Here is a 20,030-nt window from a genome sequence, read left to right as displayed (position 1 = left end):
TCTGCTGGCTCGTCAGCGTCTGCAAAGGTTTCCTAAGCTGATTGGAAACTTTCAGAATAGGATTTCACCACTCGGGGAATAAACCCGGCTGTTCCATGGAGCCTATTCTGAGGTTTTCTTGGAACTGAACACGGTCAGTCAGAGTGGTCAGGGCAGGTCATCTCTTTACCCAGGAGGCTGGCTCTCCCAAACCATCGCTTTCCTGCCTTTCTCCCTGGACTCCAAAAAGAGCCCTGGAGGGTTCGAGAAATCCTGCTACCTTTAGGACCTGGAGGATCCGAGTTGGGGGGGTCACCCTCTCCGCCCCCCAGCAAAGTCGACACCCGGAACTGCTCTAATAGGAACCAGCCGACTGAGCTCCGGGAGGGCTGCGGCCCGGGTGTAGGATTCCTCCGGACCTCAGTGGGACCTCAGAGGCGCACGCCCAGCTGAGAGCGTAGGGGGTGGGGTGGATGGGTGTGGGCGGGACAAATATGACCTTACCCATCTGGGTTTGCCCCCTACCCCCAAGGGCCGGGATCCAGCCCTCCCCTGCCCTACCCGGGTAGAATTCAGTGTGTGTTCGTGCTTTCCCAGGGAGGGCGGACTCGGGGCTCCCCAGCTTCCGCCCTTCATCGGGATCCCCCAAGACTCCAGACTCTTCGGTCTACCTCTTCCTCGCCCTGGGATCTGGGAACAGAGACAGCAGGAGTGGCAGGGAACAGAACCTAGCCTAGACAGCTGGGAGGGTCGCACGTGAAGTGAAGCACGTGGATGCGGTCCCCAAGAGGGGACCAGAGTAGCATCTCAGTTCTGTTCCCAAAGAATGACCAGGGCGTCTTGGGGTGGGGGTTGGCGCGCGGCCGAAGAAGTGGGAGGGGACAGGTTGGGGGGTGGTCTCTGAGGAGGAGCCAGGCTGGACTGTATTGTTCCGCTCTCAGCTTCTCCGGTTCTTCTGCCAGCTTCACACCCGGTGGGTGCACTCTAAGGCACAGGCGCCCCCTCTCCCCGCGCCCCGAGACGGTGCAGAGGAGGGGAGGTATTACCTGAAACTCTGCTTCGGAGTCGCGGTGGCGGAGGATACCGGTGGAGATTCAGAGTTCCTGTTCCCCGCCTCACCGCGAGCCTTTGCAGGAGCGGGGGGAGGAGGTCCCCCGCGATGGCCGCTGTCCGTCCGGGCCCCGCCAGGACCACGTGCGGACGCTGGAGCACCGCTCTCTAGCCGGCAACAGCGCCTCTTTGCCCCCGCCCGGCGATGGGGAGCAGCGGGTCGGCGTTGAGGGTCTGTGCGGACCACCGCGGGGGCATCAACTGGCTGAGTCTGAGCCCCGACGGGCAGCGCCTGCTGACGGGCAGCGAGGACGGCACGGCTCGTCTCTGGAGCACCGCCGATGGCCAATGCTGCGCACTCCTGCAAGGTAGACCGGCGCGCGTGCTTGCGACCCTTTCAGCTTCTTCATGCTCACCTGCCCGCTTCCCGGAACCTCACTCCTCCGGGACTGCAGTCCCCTTCTGGAAGAGTGGAGCTCTAGCTCCTTCGCGTCGGGGAGCTCACCCAACCCTTGAGCTCTTGGTGGGGCGCCGTGAGAGTCCGAGGGTACTTGGGTGTGGGTGACTGAGGGGCGCGCATTCTAATGACTGTTTTGTCAACCACTTCCCTACAATCCTTATCATGACTTTAATTTTTAACAAAACAAAAAGAAGTCGCGTCTCTACCCTAAAGAACATTTCCTGCAGCACTCCTTGACCTGGTGACCTTTGGCGGACATTTCCACTTGGGGGAACATTGTAACAATAGAGGTTGTTGAAGGTCCACGCTGCTGTGGGCTATCTTCACACCGTGACCGTAGCCCAGACCGATGTCACCTTGTTAGGGACTTGTCCAGGACTAAGGGACACCCTTGAGTTTTCAACTCCTTCTCCCCCAAGCCCTCTCTCCCAGCTCTTTTTGGCCTCATCTTAGGTGTGAGCAGAAGAAAGGGAGGATTGATTCAAATTTCTGGGATATGGGGTCAAGTCAATCTTGCATATTTAAATGAGACAAGGAATATCTTGCACAGAAATGTATAATATGTCTTAGTTATTTATTTACCCATTGATTCATTCCGTTCACATTCTGGGCAGCCTTGTCCTGGGTGCTCCCCACACTGCTGTATGGAATCCCTCAGGCCTCTGTTGCCTCTGCAATAGCTCCTGCAGACTTGAGGCATGCTAAGCTTTTTGCTCAAGGTATGGTTCTTTATCTCCAGCTTTTCCACCATGATCTGCAAATGCCAGGTGGCCTGACTTAAGCCCTTCCAGCGAGATCAAATGTTAGCCTCAAGATTGCTTCATTCCTACACTACCAGTTTTATGTGAAAACAGTGTAAGGTAGCTAGTTCATGGCCCCAAAGGGAGGTGCTTTGGATTGACAGGTACTTGGGAGCTGGGGTGAAGTGGGGAATCGGCTACAAACTGGTCCACATTCCTCCCCACACAGCCAGTGCTCACTGACAGGCCCCACATAGGAGGAGAGCTGTTAGCCCAAGGAGAACATGTACTGCTTCCCAAAGAAAAGACTCTCTGGGGTTTTTAGGAGTGGAGGTTCGTAGGCCGGGTTCCAAGGATTCCCCAGAGGAGAACTTTGGAATCGGCTTTTTGTTTGATTCTGGTTTCTTTTTCTTTCTTTCTTTCTCTCTCTCTCTCTTTCTTTCTTTGTTTCCTTTTTTTTTTTTTTTCAAGATAGGGTTCTCTGTGTATCCCCGGCTATCCTGGAACTCACTCTGTAAACCAGAGTGGCCTCAAATTCAGAGATTTGCCAGAGTCTGTTGGAATTAAAGGTGTGTACTATACCACCACCTGGCTTTGCTTTTGATTTCTTTTTCTTTTCTTTTCTTTTTTCTTTCTTTCTTTTTCTTTCTCTTTTTTTCAAACAAGGTTTCTCTGTGTAGCTTTGGAGCTTGTCCTGGCACTTGCTCTGTAGACCAGGCTGTTCTCGAACTTAGAGATCTACCTGCCTCTGCCTTCCAAGTGGTAATTTTTTTTCTTTTTTTTTTCTTTCTTTTTTTTGGTTTTCGAGACAGGGTTTCTCTGTGTAACAGCTTTAGCTGTCCAGAAACTAGCTCTAGTAGACCAGGCTGGCCTTGAACTCACAGAGATCTGCCTGCCTCTGCCTCCCATGCACTAGCACTGCCCTGCTGATTTTGGTTTCTTAAGGCAAGGTTTAAGGTCACCCTCAAGTTTTAAAGTCACTGTCTTAGTTGGGGATATTGTTGCTGTAATGAAACAACACAGTCAAAGTAAGTTGGGGAGGAAAGGGTTAATAAGGCTTCCATTTCTACAGTACTGCTCATCAAGGAAAGGAAGGGGTCAGGACAGGAGCTCCAGCAGGGCAGGAGCCTGGAGGCAGGAGCTGATGCACAGGCCATGAAGGGTTCTGCTTACTGACTTGCTCTCCGTGGCTTGCTCAGCCTGCTTTCTTATAGAACCCAGGACCAGCAGCCCACAATGGGCTGGGCCCTCCCCCATTAACCACTGAGAAAATATCCTGTAGTCTTGCCTGCAGTCTGACCTTTTGGAGGCATTTTCTTGAGGGTCCCACCTCTCAGCTGACTTCAGCTAGTGTCAAATTGATGTAAAACTAGCCAGCACACACACCTTGTAACTTTGGATTCCAGATCCTGTGCCTCCACCTCCCAAATACCTGAAATTAGAGGCTCTGCAGGTTGCCAGGCTGAGAGTTTCCAGTTGCTGTTTGGTGGCTGTAGTGCGTGGTTAGCCCATGAAACACTTATGCCTGGGACTCCAGTGGACTCCTGTTTGTCAAGGAGGCTTCTCCTCCCAAAGTCTAGGTTTCCAAGGCTGGTTCTGACCGAGTGGCTTGCCCCGGGGCAGCTCGGGAGTCCTGCCAAGTTTTCAGGGCCCATCCTTGCATCCAGCTCTGACAGACACCTTAGCACCCTTCACACCAGCTTTAGCGGCCCTCACAGCCGAGTGTCCCGTCAGTCTAACGCAGTCTAACTTAACTTTCCAGTGAGTGGGGAGCCACCCCACTGAAGGGCAAACTGTTGGAGATTCCTGGCCAAGGCAGTCCTTGTCAGGGTTAAGACTTTGAGTCTCTGTTTCTAAAGGTTAGCATTTCACAACTGTGCCAGGATAAAAGGGACAACGATATTTTTCCTACTATAAGATCCTGATTCTGACTGAGCTTGCATGAGTCAATGTGGCTATTTGGTATCTTTCTGTTTATGCCCCCTCCTCCCAGAAAATGTAAGTTCTCCCCAGCCACTTTCTCCTGAGATATTAGTAGGACTGATATCACGCACCCCCCCCTTTGTTTTTGGCACACATGAGTGCAAGTGTATGAACCTGCATATGGAGGCCAGAGATTCACCTTAGATGTTCCTTGGGAACTGTCTTCTTTGTGTGTGGGGTGGGGGTGGGGTGGGAGGGAAGTGGTTAGGGGTTAGTCTGACCTGGATCTTAGCATGTAGACTGGTAACTCTAAGGACTCTACCCTCTCCACCTCCCCAGCCCTAGAATTGCAAGCACAAATATATGTATCAGCATGCCTGGCTTTTCACATGAGTGTTGGGGCTCAAACCCAGGTCTCCAAGCTCATGCAGCGAGCCCTGGGCATCTTCGTAGCCTCCCCTGCACTCTTCTTTTTATTAGCTTTTTCAGTCAGTGTCTGTAGACATGAGGGCTTGCTGCTTGTTGGGGTTTCTGTCCTGCCCAGTTCCCACAGCCATTTAGCCCCAAAGAATCACACAAAAGTTTACATTAGATATAAACTGATTGCCCATTAGCTCAGGCTTCGTATTAGCTCTTATAATATATACCAGCCCATTATTCTAGTATATGTTAGCCACATGTCTCAGTACCTTTTTCGGTGGGGTAGGTCACATCTTGCTTCTTCTGTGCTCTGGGCAGGACTGGGGAAAGAGCTTCCTTCTTCCCAGAATACTTCTGTTCTCATTGCCCCACCTCGACTTTCTGTCTGGTTGTCCTGCCTATACTCCCTGCCTGGCTACTGGCCAATCAGCATTTATTTAAAGCATGATTGACAGAATACAGAAATTCTCCTACACCAAGTGTCTCTTTGGGTGGAGTTTGTTTTTCGTTTGTTTGTTTGTTTGTTTTCTGAGACAGGGTTTCTCTGTGTAGCCCTGGCTATCCTGGAACTCACTCTGTAGACCAGGCTGGCTCTGAACACTCACAGAGATCCCCCTGCCTCTGCCTCCAGAGTACTGGGATTAAAGGTGTGCACTACCACTGCCCGGTTCACACCTTATATTTTAAGACATATTGTCTGTATACTTTATTATGTGGTTCAGTTTCATAGACTTGGATCAACAGCAGGTTTTTCAATTAAAAGTTTTATTTCATGTGTATGGGTATTTTGCCTAAATGTATGTCTGTGTACCAACTGTGTGCCTGGTACCCAAGAAGGTCAGAAGAGGGCATCGAATACTCTGGAACTGGAGTTACAGATGGTTGTGAGCCACCATGTGGGTTCTGGGAACAGAACCCATGACCTTTGGAAGAGAAGCTAGTGCTCACTGGATCCTGACCTGAGAAAACCGCCTGAGATGTGTGTGCTGCCCTGTTGGGTTCCCAGTTGAGTAAGGGACTTGACCCGAAGGTTCTAGCCTATTGTGGCTGCTCCACATCCTTCTCTGGCCTCAGCTTGCCCTGTGAGCCACTTGCTCGAGGAGGGAACTTGCCTGAGACAGGGCCCAAGCCAAGTTCACTGTTGGCCTTGAGAGGGTCAGGGAGAAAAGTGGCATGCTGGTAGGGGCTCACTGAGGGGATGAGGTACCCCTTGTTTTTTTGCTTTTTTTGTTTTTTTTTTTGTTTGTTTTTTGAGACAGGGTTTCTCTGTAGCTTTGGAGTCTGTCCTGGAACTAGCTCTGTAGACCAGGCTGGCCTTGAACTCACAGAAATCCGCCTGCCTCTGCCTCCCAAGTGCTGGGATTAAAGGCGTGTGCCACCACCGCCTGGCTGTTTTGTTTTTCTTGTGAGTTAACAAATCATACATTTAAATTTTATTTTTAGTTTTTTTTTAATCTTTAAATATGTGAATGTTTTGCCTGCATGCATGTCTATGTACCACATGTGTGCCTGATGCCACAAGAGGGGTCAGAACCCACGGGGCTAAGCCACAGATAGTTATGAACAGCCTTGTAGGTGCTGGGAACTGCACCCAGGCCCTTTAGAAGAGCAGCCAGTGCTCTTAACCGTTGAGCTGTCTATCCAGGCCCTTTCAAGGCATAGTGCTGGGAGGGCTGCTCCACACCGGCAAATGAATATTTGCTCAAAGAAATCCATGAAAATGTCATCTGTTTTAGGGACAGCACTTTGAAGGCCACTGTTGGTTGAGTGGTAGATTCCCTGTGGCCTCTTCAGGCTAAGGGGAAGGGTGGCAGGGTGGTGGGTGAGGCTGTGGGGAGGGCCATGGCTGGACTGGTGCTGAAGGAATAGGTCCAGGCTTAGATAGGTGGTAGCTGGGGACAGATGGGCCTGACTGCCACACAGAAATCCAGGAAGCCCTGATGTGACTGATCCTCAGTTCTGAGTGACAGCCTGCAGATAGTCCTGGGGCTTTGGACAGTGTCCACTCTGGCACATCTGGGGACCAAATGTCACCTGTCGGGGTCCTGGCGCCCTCTACAGAGGGCAATTCATAAGCATCTAAGAAAGCAACACTACAAAGCGGACGGAATACACATACGAAGTAGAGCCCTTGGGTCATCGCTTCTCTCAGGGGAGCTGTAGTTACAACAGCCTGGAGGCAGTTGTGGAGAAGGCTCCTCTGGGCAAGGGGACCTTGATTTGAGAGGGTCACAGCCAGCCTAAAGCAGCCCCTGGGTCAGAGTCCAGGGTTACATTTTAGACTAAAGTTGCCCACTGTGTGAAAGTTCCTGGAAGTCAGAGGACCAGGGGCCACCCAGCAAGTCTCCCTTTCTTCACAATTTATAATACCTGCTTGCACTCCGAGGGTAGGAGAAGGAAGTGTTACTAAGTAGTGCCATTTCTATCAGCAAGTGACAGTTGGGGTGGCCGGCTGCTTTATTGCATGACCCTGTGGCACGAAAAGGGAAAAGATGCTTCGTTTTCTACTGTGTCCGAGGCTTGTTGTGGTTGGGGTCCCCTGCAGCCCTGGGTCCTGAGCCACTTTTCCTGTGTGCAGAGGAAACAGCAGATCCTGGCAAGCCTTCAGTGCCCAGGGAGGCTGCCTTAGCAGGAGTCCCCAGGGCTGCTCTTCTGCATGCAATAACTATGTCTTATCTGCATTCTTTATCCCTTCAAAAATATTTACTTTCAGCTTGGCGTTTTTGCTTATTCTGCACAATTCCAGCAGCTGAAAGCTGAGGTCCCAGGAGGTGATAGGCCCAGAGCTGGCAGACACAGCTCCTCCCACCCTCTGTGGTGACCCCAGCAGCCCTGGGTCTGACCTGTCTGTCTCTGGATGGCACTGATTACAGTGTACTGGGATGGGGTGTGGATTTGGGGGACGGACAAGAGACAGGCACAACAGGGTTTAGGCCCTCTGCTGAAAGGCTCTGACCCATGACCCAAGTGGGTGTGTCCGCTGATTGGGGAGTGAGTTACAGGAGACTGGAGAGGGGCCTGCCTGTAGGGGCCTGAGTGGGATCCTCACTTGGCTCAGTGCCTGGCTGCAGAGGGCGGAGGGCAGGGGCCGGCAGGTCAGCCTGGCCTGGAGTAAGAGATGAGGATGTTTCACGTTGAAAACTGTTGCTTTCATTTAGTGCCTCTTTTCTTTTCCGTCTGTGTGTTCAGTCCCTCTGTCCCTAACATGCCATAAAGCTGCCCACACCTCGGGTCCTCAACAACCAGGCTCCGTCCGAAGTTCCACAGAATCAGGGTGCCATTATTCAGTAGCTAGCTACACGTGGCTCTCAAGTGCCTTTTCATGGCTCAGCTTATGGTTCACCCCTGCACTTGACCCGTTGTGTAGGCGGAATGTCAGCGGCTGGGTGCTGCCGGAGCAGTTGCTCTGGGCCTCTGCCAACCTTGGCTCAAGGCCCTTAGGGGCCACGGTGGTGATGCCCATCCAGAGTTATTAGGGGGCCATGGGAGGTAACTCCCATGCAAAGTCATTAGGGAGGCCTGTACCCAGTAGGCCTGGAACACCTTGGTTGCCTTTCTTGGGGTACCGCAGCTCCCAAGAGGCACTGGGGAGAGTGAGGCAGACTGGTCTCAGGGAAAGTTTGTTGACAACTTTGAGAAATATTTATAAACTCTGGCAAAAGTCTGGGCTGTGTTTTGCCAAACAGATCTGCCCTCAGCTTTTTCATCAACTTGTGTCTTGGGGGAAACACAATCTGCCGTTTCTTAAGGGTTTACTTAATCTTCCCATTGTTTCCAGAGCAGCCTGGCACGCACTCTCCCTCTCAAAATTCTGTTTCTTAGAACCCAGGAAGTCAAGTTCTTCCAAGTTAAGCTTAACCCAGGACCTAAAAAAAAAATTAGTCCTCCTGATCCTTCCTGGGAGATTGCTAAAATTCTTGTTTGCTTGGCTCCAGCTATGAAATGGAGATTCTCAAGTGAGATGAAAGACCTGGGTGTGGTGGCCCAAACTCTTAATCCCAATGGTGGGAGGTAGACTCAGCAGAGTCAGGAGTTCAAGGCCAGCCTGGGCTGTGTGAAAAAAGTCTCAAAATAAAGGGGGAGAGGGTCCCTGGGGAGATGGCTCAGTGAGCCAGAGTGCTGGCTGCTCAGGCATGAGGGCCTGAATTCAGATTCCTTGGAACATGTTTAAAAAGCTGGGTTTTTTTTTTTTTTTCCTGCAAACCCAGTGCTATGGAAGACAGGGACAGGAGGATCACTGGAGCTTGTCCTCAGCCTAGCTCCAGGTTCAGTAAGAGACTCTCAAGGGAACACACGGAAAGTGTCAGAGCAGGCCAGACAATTCTTCTCCACGTGTCCACTTGCACACACACGTGTATATATTTGTTCCCTGCGCGTGTGTGACGCATACACACACAAACACAGGTTTAAAAATCACAAAAGGACCAGTCTCACTGGACATGTGATTTTTACTCCCGGGACCTGAGCACCCTGAAGGCTGAGGTAGAAGGGTTGTGAGTTCAAGCCTAGCCTGGGCTACAAAGTAAGATCCCAGTCTGTAGGCCCGAGGGGAGGGCAGGTCTCTTCCAGACTTGCTGCAGAAGGTTCATGCTGTCACTGATCTGTTTGCACACACAGGAAAACAAGAGCTGGAGCCTGGCCAGCTCACATTTCCTCTCCTTGTAGGTCACGAGAGCTATGTGACCTTCTGCCAGCTGGAGGACGAGGCCGCCTTCACCTGCAGTGCTGACTGCACCATCCGGAGGTGGGACGTTAAGACCGGGCAGTGTCTACAGGTGTACCGAGGGCACACATCCATCGTGAACAGGTCAGCCAAGCCTGGGGGCGTGGGGCAAGAAGACAGAAAGGTAGGACTGATTTTGAGCAGTGTAGCTGGCTGCCTGTGGGAGCAGGGGTTTGGGCAGAGGAGCCACAGGAGCGAGGCGTTATTAATGTATGTTCATTTGTGCTCCTGGGAGCCACGCACCCTGACTGGCCCTCTGTGGGGAGGTCTTGGGGCTGTAGCGCCCACTGGGAGCAAATTCCAGAGGAGATGCTCACGTGACTCCAGTGGTAGAGCAGGGGCTCAGAGAAGGAGGAAGCCGGTGGTATTTTTAAAAACTTCCTTTCGTGTGGCTGCAGAAGGTCTCCCAGCCTTCTTTAGGATCTGAATGTTTCCCTTGTTGAATTTAGGTTGGATCTGAGCAGTGGAAATTTGTTTGCTGACCGGATCAACTCGATGTTATTTTTATGACACGCGATAGTTGCCCTGGGCTCCCAAGTTCCAAGTGGATGCCTAGCGTAGGGACTCTTGAAGTCACATTGATAGGAGGGGCCTTTCTGTGTGGATGTGGAGGAGAGGATGTGCTGCAGCCAGGCAACCCTGAGTGCTGTGTGGGCCTCCAGACAGGCAGATTAGCCACTCGAGCTCACAGAAACTCCAGAGGCCACGTCGGATGCTGGGTCAACAGTCTGGAGGTGTCTACAGGAGATGGTTGATCTAGGAGAACTCGGCTCTCACAGTTCGACTGGCCTTGCCCCAGCGAGATGTCTACTATTGGCTGGGCATGGTAACTTGTGTGTCTTGTCCCAGAACTTGGGAAACTGAGGTAGTGCAGTATCCATGACTTCAAGGCCAGCCTGGGCTACAGAATGAGCTCCAGATCAGCCTGGCTTACAGGAGACCCTGTCTCAGAATCCCCCACCCCTACACAAAAACAGAAGCTGAGGGACCAACCAGAAGCCAACGTAGGTGGGCGAGAGTTCATGCCCTCAGATACCAGCTTGTTCTCAGGTTACCGACCAAGGAACTGTCACAAGTTTCTCTAAACAAGGCGGAACTACGCTGTACGAGGTTGAGTACCCATGCCCACATATACATAACACTACAGCACATGGATACACGCATACATACAGCATCTATGTAACATGCACATGTATGAACAAGACATTCACATAAACACACATATACACAACCACACACATAACTGAGATGCATCAAGCACATATACATAGAAATGTCCACATGAATGCATGATATATGTCCGATCCACATTCACAGTCAGAACACACACAAACACACACACAGGTACATACGCTGATGGTTGTGTTCCCAAATGGGCGAGAGCCTGGAACTCACGTCTGTTTTTAGAGCTAGGCTATGTGTGTGAGCTCCATGCAAACCATCCTTTGACATCCCTATTGTACATCGTGCTACGTCTGCCCAGGGCCACTTAACACCTGGGCTAGTTTCTTTCTCATTGCTTTGGCACTCCCCCCTCCCCCGAGGAGAAGCAACTTACGGAATAAAGGGAGCCAGTCTACCATGGCAGGAAGGCATGGCAGCAGGAGGCAGCTGGGCACATCGCACCCTCAGTCAGAGCAGAAGGGGAAAAGCTGGTGCTCGGCTCACTTTCTCCTTTTGATTCATCCGAGGACCACGGTCCATGGGATGATGTCACCTACTTAGGATGGAATTTCCCACTTCAGTTAACCTAATCTTCAAAGTCACAGATGTACCAGAGGCTCATTTCATGGCGATACTAAATCTCACCAAATTGACATGATTTACCATGTTAATTAACCATGAGAACCCCAGTGCCTTCAGAGCCCCACCATGAGGGGCCGCTCCCCCAAGAACATCATAGGTGCTTGTCAAGGGGGTTCTTGGACTCTCAACAGATCAGGAACTTGCTTTGTAGACCAGGCTAGCCTCAAACTCAGACATCCACCTGCCTCTGTCTTCTGAGTGCTGGGATCACAGTAGCGATGCCAAAGGGCGGTCTGCATGAAGCTCACACACACTGCATGTCACACGTGCTGAGTCAAAAATTCCCAACAAGAATGCAATGTGTAACAGGCCCTTGGAAGGTCTGTACAAAGTTCTCTGAAGACAAACGTGTTTTCCTGTGAGGTGGCAGCATTTAGCGGTGTGAGAGTAGTTAGTCCTCATTTAAGTTCCCGCACACCCAATGGCAAGCCAGTCTGCTGCATGAATGACCCTTCTGATACCTCACCCCAGAGTTCCCTGCCCCTGCTAGTCACGTGACTGGAGTCTGGTCTGTGCCCTGGGACTCCAGGACTTCTCCTGTGGGACGTGCTGGCAGAGCAGACAGCAGAGGCCCACCCCACACTGCAGCTTGCCTCTTGCACTTCTGAGCACAGTCTGGTGCCACAGTGGCAGAAGGGTTTCTAAATTTCTTGCAGCCCTCAAGGTAGGTACTCTGGAGTGGCCTTACCAGCCTGCTTGATGCTTCTGAACTGTTCCCAAGGTGACCAGATGGTCTCAGGTCGCCCTAGACTTTCCCCTTTGTTTTTGTTTATTTTGCTTTATGAAGCAAGGTCTCACTCTATAGTCTGGACTTGCCTCAAACTCACCATGCAACCCAGGTTGGCTTTGAACTCAAGGCAATCTTTCTGAATGGCTTTTTCCTATAAACAGAAAGCTTCATGTCCCCTCTTCCTCTGATGTGTCTGGCTTGAATAGACTGTTATGTGAATCCATGCACCAGAGACACGATCCCTGCTGGGGTAAAGGTCAGGCTTGCAGGTCTGTCACCGGAGAGACCTGAGAATGAAAGAGTGCCTGAGGGGCAGACATGGTGGATGTGTGGTGTTTAGGGCCAGACCTTGGAAAGCAAGTGTGGAGCAGGGCAGAGACTGGATGCTGTGTCAGCTGCAGGGCCAAGGCTAGGTGAATTCTTTCGACCCTAAGTGTTCTGAGCCTGACCCCTTCCCCTCTCACCCACAGGATCCTTGTTGCAAATGACCAGCTCTTCAGCAGTTCCTATGACCGGACAGCACGGGCGTGGACTGTGGACAAAGAGCAAGTATCCAAGGAGTTCCGGGGCCACCGCAACTGTGTGTTAACACTAGCCTACTCTGCCCCCAAGGACCTACCCAGTGATTCCTGCTTGGAGGCAGCCATGGGTGGCGGGCTCCTAGTGACTGGCAGCACGGATGACACAGCCAAGGTGTGGCAGGTGGCCAGTGGCTGCTGCCACCAGACCCTTCGGGGCCACACAGGCGCAGTGCTGTGCCTGGTGCTGGATGTTTCCAGTCACACGGCCTTCACAGGCAGCACAGATGCCACCGTCCGTGCTTGGGACATCCTGAGTGGGGAGCAGCTGCGGGTTTTCCGAGAACACCAGGGCTCTGTCATCTGTCTGGAGGTAAGACCTCTCTAGCTGCTGCCAGACTGCATGACCTACTGTAGGAGGAAGGGAACAGGAGGGCCTTACAGCTTCAAACCATTCATAGCACTAAAGCTATTGGTAGCTGTAGTTCCTAGTGCCAATCTGTTCAGAGCATCAGCCCACCCATTCATAGCATCATCAGCCCAGTCGTTCATAGCATCAGCCCACCTGTTCACAGCATCATGCGTCCTTTAATTCTTTCACAGGTGGAGTTGGTAGAGTTCTCATGGTCTAAACACCTTTTTGTTGTTGTTGGTGGTGGTTTTTTCTGTTTTTGTTTTTTGAGACAGGGTTTTTCTACATAGACCCGGCTGTCCTGGGACTCACTCTGTAGGCTAGGCTGACCTTGAACTCAGAGCTTCCTCTGCTTCTGCTTCCTGAGTGCACACACCACCGCACCCAGCTCACTAAATACCTGTTATTAGGCATCCCCAACCCTACACTCATTAATTTATTTATTATTTGTTTATTTTGAGACAGGGTTTCACTGGCTACCCTGGAACTCTGTGTAGACCAGGCTGACCTTGAAGTCACAGTGATCCACCAGCCTCTGTCTCAAGAGTGCTGGGATTAAAGGTGTGCGCCACCACGCCCAGCCCTGGCTCACCCCACACTCTTGCACTCTTGCACTGGGGAAAGCGTCCAGTGTATGCTTTGTGGGAGATACATTCAGAACTCAGCAGTGGAGAGGTTGGTAGGAAAATGGACACCAAGTCGACTAAAGAAGATTCTGGAAATCTATCCAGACAAAGGGGAGGTGGTGCCACAGAAGTGACCTGATAGAGAAAGGGACTTTCAGCAGCCTGTCTGAACTAAGTGGGATTGAGAATCCCTGGAATGCTGGTGACATGGAAGGAAGCCAGGAGGGAAGCTGAAGGCCGTTTGGGCTACAGAGTGAAATCCTTTCTGAAACAGGCAGGGCTGGGGAGATGGCTCAGGGGTTTGCTGCACCAGCTGAGGACCTGAGCTCATCCTGGAACCATGTAGAAAAGCTGCGTGTGGGGGCATGTGTGGACATGTACCTGTAATCCCAGCTCTGGAGAGGCAGAGGCAGGTGGATCCCCATGACTTGTTGTCCAATCAGCCTAACTAATTAGTGAACTCAGGATGCCTGAGGGTCAACAGAGGTTGACCACCGCTCGCTCTCTCTCTCTCTCTCTACACACACACACACGTGAATTCACATATATACACACATAAAAATAAACATCGACAAGAACCCCTAAGGCCTGACCTATGTCTGTGTATTTTCTGAGCTGAGTTCCTGTCTCTGGTGGTAAAACCTTTTTCTTCTAGAGACAGAACTTTCTCAGCTTTTAGGAGAGCAAGGAGGGCCTGCACACACGGCCTCTGCCGCAGTGTTTGGGGTTGTAGATCCTATCAGCCTTCATAGTCTTGGGCACCAGTTCTCTCACCTAACAGATGCCACTGGTGACAACAGCCTTCCAGGTCTCTCAGGGGCTGAGTATGGAGGTGACTTGACCCTCACCTGGAGCATGACTCAGTGTGTCCCCACTTAGCAGGAGTCCTGGGGGGCATGCTGTGGGTGAGGGTAGTGTGTGGGCAGAGGGATTCTGTTTACGCCTGGGCACTGAGCTTGCCAGTTAGTGACGAGGCTTCCCCAGGTCCTCTGACTCTCCAGAGGCTCTGCTACCTCTCCTGAGCACCTTCAGCTGTGGAGGAGGAGCACGGGTGGAGAGGCTCTGTCTGAGTGTGCAGCTCTTCCTGGGGTCTGCAGGGTTGGATGGGAACTAGGGGTCTCTGTCTGCATCTGAGGGGGTAGTGTCTGGAATCTGCAGGGCTTCATCTAAGATCTACAGGGCTATGTCTGGCATCTGTAGGGTTCTGTCTGGGGTCTGTTGGGCTTTCTAGGGCCTCTGAACCCAGGTTTACTGGGGAAAGAGGAGCCGGCACTGACTGGTGCTGCAGTAGGTGGTGGGGAGTACCTTCCGGAGTCACCCTACTTTTCCCCACTGAGACCTGCCAATGTTTCCTACCTTGTAGATAATGATTTGAGGGCTACCTGGCCACCAAGGTCAACGGATTGGCCCTTCTGCTTTTCCTACAGCTCACAGACCGGCTCTTATACACGGGCAGTGCAGACAGGACTGTCAAGTGCTGGCTGGCTGACACTGGGGAGAGGGTGCGCACGTTTCCTGCACACAGACACAGCGTGAGCGCCCTCAAGTACCATGCCGGCACGTGTAAGTGACCTGTCCCGGCACTGTCCACGCCACTCCAGTCTGCCCACCCTACCTTCCTCTCTTGACTCCCATGCCTGCATAGTTTGCTGTACCTGAGCCCAGCTGCCTTTCCACTTTAGAGGGGGCTGAAGGTGAATGGCTCATTGGGTAGGGAGGAAGCTGTCACCTAGGTCTCAAATGGTCACACATCTGGGCCTTCATCATATTCTCAGCTTCACTGATGCCTGTCCATCAAAAGCCCCTAACAGAAGCAGATGTTAGACTCCCATAAGGGCTGGGACTATGAGTATCTTCCCAGTGGAAATGCCCTAGGAGTTAGCCTGACGTGGAGAAGTTATTTTTCCTTCCTACCATATCCACGCCTTAGTGTGGACATAGCTCTGCTCCCTAGTCAGGGAGCTCTCTCTTAACTGAGCACAAAGTAGTTAGCCCCCAGACACTGCCAGCTGGCCTCCCCTTGGTGGCAAGTGGCAGAGCTGTGCTGAAGTCACACTCCACAGGCCCCTCTCACTATGACACATCTTGGTTCTTTGCCAACAAGGCTACTACTGAATGTGCTTTACTCCCGACCCTGTCTACTCTCAAGATGCCCAGCAACCCCACAGGGGCTGGACCTGCTGCTGAGTTTGGGGAGAGGCAAGGAAGGAACTGAGGAAACCCAGCAAGGAAACTCCCTCCCCGGGGAGTACACCCTCAAGCTTTAAGAAAAGAGCAAGTATGTACAGACCAAAGCAGGAAAGTGTAAGAAATAGATACCAAAGAAACAGCAGCCTAGAGGGGCCGGCTTAGCCAGCCCAGAATGGCTAATACAGGGTAGCCTTGGGCTCTCTCCTGTTGTCACAGTCAGACAAGAAGCAACACAGGGAAGAAGGGGTTTGTCTTACAAATCCTGGTTGCAGGGAGGCCATAGCAGCCGGGGCTGAGTCAGATGCTCAGCACGCGGAGAAGTGAGTGCTCCCGCGCTGCCTGCTTCCCTCAGCTCACTCTCCTCACTCCTGCAGTTCAGGGCCCAGCTCATGAAGCACCTCCCACATTCAGGGTCTTTCTACCTTAAGTCACAACCAGGATGTGACTCAGGCTACCCTGACCTAGATAATTCTGCACTGAGGAGACTCTTCCCTGCAGTGAGTCTAAGTTGTGCCAAGCTGTCAGCTGCTGGGAACTGATACCCAGGAGCACCCTCTCACTACGAGTATTGAAGGGTGTGTGGGCCAGCATCCTTACCTCGTAGCTGGACCTACAGTTACCCCACCCCCACCTGAGCCACTCTGCTCACTAACAGGCCCTGTGTGGTTTCGTCCCTATCACCTCCATGCTTCCTGCACTGTCTACCATGTGAACTGCTGGCCTCCTGGTTGGGGGGGGGGGTAGCTTCTAGGGAAGTCAGCGTAGGATGGTAAGTGAACCACCAAATTCCCATAGTTTCCCCATCATTGCAGCAGGAACTGGGATGACAATTAGCTATCTCTCAGCAGGTATTCCAGACCATGGTGCCCTTGATGCCAGTGTACCAAGTTATGATAGAGGAAGACCCCAAGGAGGGACAGATGGGGTCTAGGCTCTGCTTCAAGGCCACATTCCTGAGGAGGGTGGATGGGCTGGCCCTGGGGACAGGTGACAGATGAGCAGGGCAGAGCCTGCAGAACGTGGTGTCCTCAGGACAGCACAGGCCGACTGAAGTCAAGGAAGGCATGGCAGCCCAACTATGCAAAGGCATCTTCACAGCAAAGGTGTCCCGGAGCCTTCAGTGTCCTCCCTGACTTCACGGAACTGAGAGCCCAGCTTCCCTTCAGAAGGCTTCCAGATATTTCCCATTTGACCCTTAGGATGTCTCTGTGGGGCAGGTGGAGGTCCCATTCCTGGGGAGGTGGCAGCCAGGAAGGGCCCAGTGTCCTGCTGTGTGTCCACAGTGTTCACAGGCAGTGGGGATGCCTGCGCCCGGGCCTTCGATGCCCAGTCAGGAGTGCTGCAGAGGGTGTTCCGAGGCCACACCTTTGTCATCAACTGCCTCCAGGTAGGAGTCTCCCTGCCCAGCTCCGTACTGCCCCAGGGAAGCAAGGGGCTTCCCATGGGAGGAGACTCCAGGGGCCTGCTCATGGCTGACAGCTGTCCCGCCTGCCCACAGGTCCATGGTCAGGTGCTCTACACAGCATCTCATGACGGTGCTCTACGTCTCTGGGATGTACGTGGACTCCAGTCGGTACCACCTTCGCCACGCAGACCAGCAGCCAAGCGCAGCCTATCGCGCCTCTTTAGCAACAAGGTGGCCTGTGCAGCCCCAGTGCCCCTGCAGCCAGCCTGAGTACCTGGAGAGAGGTGGTAAAGTCTGGGCCTGGCTTTCCCAAGTGGTCTGCCACTGCAGGCAGAAGTGCAGCCGGCCTGCTTCTAGTTCTGATGTCTTATGCTGCCAGGCCCTCTCTGCTGAGGAAATGGGACTTCTTACAAGAGCCACTGACAAGTTATATGCCAGACTCCTCCTGAAGGACTCAAATACATGTCAAAGTGCTCTACGTTCTTTGTTTGGTTTCCTTTTGGAGGCCCGTTGGCCTGCCATATATGTGCAATACCTGGCCCGGATTATCTCCCCTCTGGGTAAGAAGGCTTGTGAACCAAGGTCTTTTACACGAACCTTGGGAGAGGCCAGGGAGCAAGGAACCGCTCTTACAACCAGCCTGCCTGACAGGACCCTTGGAGTACCCACCCATTTTTGGACAGAAATCCAGGAGTTTTCTGTCAAGGTGTGGCATTGAACAGCTAAGGAGAGCAGTCTGGTCTTGTGCAGAAATGCCAGCACTATGCCAGATGTGGTGGAGTCCCTGGACATATGCAAGAGCCATTGGTGGCTGGAGAGATGGCCCAGTGGTTAAAAGCATGCACTGCTCTTGCAGAGGTCCAGAGCCCAGTTCCCAGCACTTACCTATAACTAGTTCTGGGTGATGAAGTGCTCTTTCCTGGCTTCCATGCCACTTGCACCCACACTGCACATAGCTGAAACACAGATACACATATAATTTAAAAGTAAAAATCAATCTTTTTTTCTTATTTGTTTATTTGAGATGGGTTTTCTCTGTGTTGCCCTGACTATCCTGGAACCTGTAGACCAGGTTGTCCTTGAACTCAGAAATCAGCCTGCCTTTGCTTCCCTAGTGCCGGGATAAAAGGCGTGTACCACTACAACCAGCACCCCTTTATAAAATTTAAACTACCATTATCTCCTCTAGATAGAACCCTGCCAGGAGGGGTGGGAGGAAGGATGGGTACCATCTGGGAACCCCCCTCAGAGTGGGGTCTGTGACAGGTTGCTGTGCATGTCTTCTTCAGGAAACACTATTTTTCTTGGGAAAACACTGGAATATTTTGCATTGACTCTGCACAACCCCCTTAGTTTCTACTTCAGTAGCACAGAGACCTTGGCTTGGTGTTGAGGACATGAGGAACCCCACATTTCTTCCCAGTGTTTGTGGACTGCTTACATGTGGTACTGTTGAATGCTGAGTTGGAGGCCCCCTCTGGCCACACCAATACAGGGAGGGTAGTTTAGTGGCAGAGTGCTTGCTTAGCCTTTGATGAGGAAGCAGGTGTCTAGGACACATGTCCAGTTGGCCAGTGTGGCCAGGAGAATAGACAGGTATGGCAGTTTTAACCAACATAAGACAGTTTCAAGTAATGTAATCAGCATCAGTGGCAGCTTCAGACTGACTTCACTCCCCATAAGCACGCTCCATACCTGCCCTGCTTCTCCAAACTCTGCCTGTTCTGCCACCTCTAGTCAAGTCCCCACCTGCTTTTTGGGACTCTGCAAAAAGTCTCAGCAGACTCTCATTCCTCTCCCCCAACATACCCTCTTGGTGCACCCAAACCATCTCCCAACTCCTGAGTCACTCTCACCCTGTTTCCCCATGACCCTGTCCGTAACACAATTTGTGCCAATTCTGGAATATTCTCTTGACTCTAAGGAGAATTTCTGTCAAATCCCACTCTGGTGGACGTTAACCATCCACTTCAGTTCTCCCCTATGTTCATACCCTATCCAGGCAAGGGCATCTTGCTGGTTCTGTTTGCCCATGCCCACACTGTGCATCTCTGCAGTCAGGGCTGGGTGGCATGGCAGCAATGCTCTCGCTCTGTTTTCTCCATCAGCATTTAAACAGCTGGGAATCCAGAGAGCACAGCTGGCACCATGCCCAGGATGGTGCCGTGTCAGCCAGCAGTTTCAAGGTAACTCCACCTGCCCTGCACTTATGAAGGCACACTTTGGTGTCCTGCTTCACAGCCCCTTGCTAAGACTCACTCTTGGTCATACCTGAACCTTGCTGATGTTGGAGGTGTAACCCATACAGGCCCAGCAGGAGCCACACTCCAGCCTCTTGCTGCTTTGGAGGGTAATGCTCCACTCACCCAAAACACATAGAATGGAATGATCGTGTGAACAACTGGGAAGCAACTCACTGTAGCTAGGCCAAAGACATTCAATTGCATTCTCCACGTTTATTTCCATCAATATCATCCACTTCCAAAGAATAGTAAGGGGGCCAACAAGATGATTCATCAAGGAGCGGGGCTTGTCACCAAGCCTGATAACCTAAGTGCAGTCCTTGGTACCCACATGTTGTCTTCTGAACCCCTAGTCTTCTTCATGACATGTTTTCCCTACGCCCCCCACAAATAAATATATGTAATTTTTTTTTTAAAAAAAAGCAAGAAACAGTTCTATTTGCTCAGCCTAGTCTGCTGTCAAGGCTTCAGGTGAACTGAGACCCTTAGGTCTCTCAGGACACCTGGCTGCTACCATGCCCTGGGTGCCAGACGGCTATCTATCTGGTCCATACCCAGGAAGAACCAACCAAAGGCTGACAGGCCCCTCTAGGAACAGTCCTGTGACCGAGCTATAGAAACCCCAACAAGAGACTTGAGAAAGCACATCTCAGACTCAAGTCTTCTGGCTATCAGTGAGTTTTCTATGACAGCAATCTAAAAATGTAAACTAAAAAATTGTTTTGGTTAGCATTTGAAACTTCAATTTAATAAGAGATTTGCACTTTGTATGAGGAATTCAGAATTCACAGAAACTGATTGGCAA

General features: G+C 51.9%; 1 protein-coding gene and 1 long non-coding RNA gene across 3 annotated transcripts; one reads left to right on the top strand and one right to left on the bottom strand.

The window, feature by feature from the left end:
• Positions 1 to 380: 380 nt before the first annotated feature.
• Wdr86 (WD repeat domain 86) lies at positions 381 to 17,460 on the top strand. 2 transcript variants are annotated; one of them, XM_048440238.3, is made up of 6 exons: positions 381 to 1,397; positions 9,238 to 9,379; positions 12,302 to 12,722; positions 14,815 to 14,950; positions 16,861 to 16,964; positions 17,076 to 17,460. In XM_048440238.3, exons 1-6 carry the CDS (start codon positions 1,235 to 1,237, stop codon positions 17,250 to 17,252), a joined length of 1,143 nt encoding a protein of 380 aa, XP_048296195.2. In that variant the 5' UTR covers positions 381 to 1,234; the 3' UTR covers positions 17,253 to 17,460. The 2 variants fall into 2 exon arrangements, with proteins under 2 accessions (XP_048296195.2, XP_048296194.2); XM_048440237.3 differs by having other exon boundaries at positions 16,795 to 16,964.
• On the bottom strand, positions 12,918 to 18,000 carry LOC148121954 (uncharacterized). The gene is made up of 2 exons (XR_015738196.1): positions 17,868 to 18,000; positions 12,918 to 17,256 (listed from the first exon to the last, which is right to left on the bottom strand). It is a non-coding gene; the product is annotated as an uncharacterized LOC148121954 (long non-coding RNA).
• Positions 18,001 to 20,030: the final 2,030 nt, after the last annotated feature.

The sequence above is a fragment of the Myodes glareolus genome, chromosome 6, assembly GCF_982192425.1.
Source record: "Myodes glareolus chromosome 6, mMyoGla1.1, whole genome shotgun sequence".
In the NCBI taxonomy this organism is placed as follows: Eukaryota; Metazoa; Chordata; class Mammalia; order Rodentia; family Cricetidae; genus Myodes; species Myodes glareolus.
Note: the sequence above shows the minus strand (reverse complement) of the source record. Positions and strands in the feature narration are given on the sequence as shown.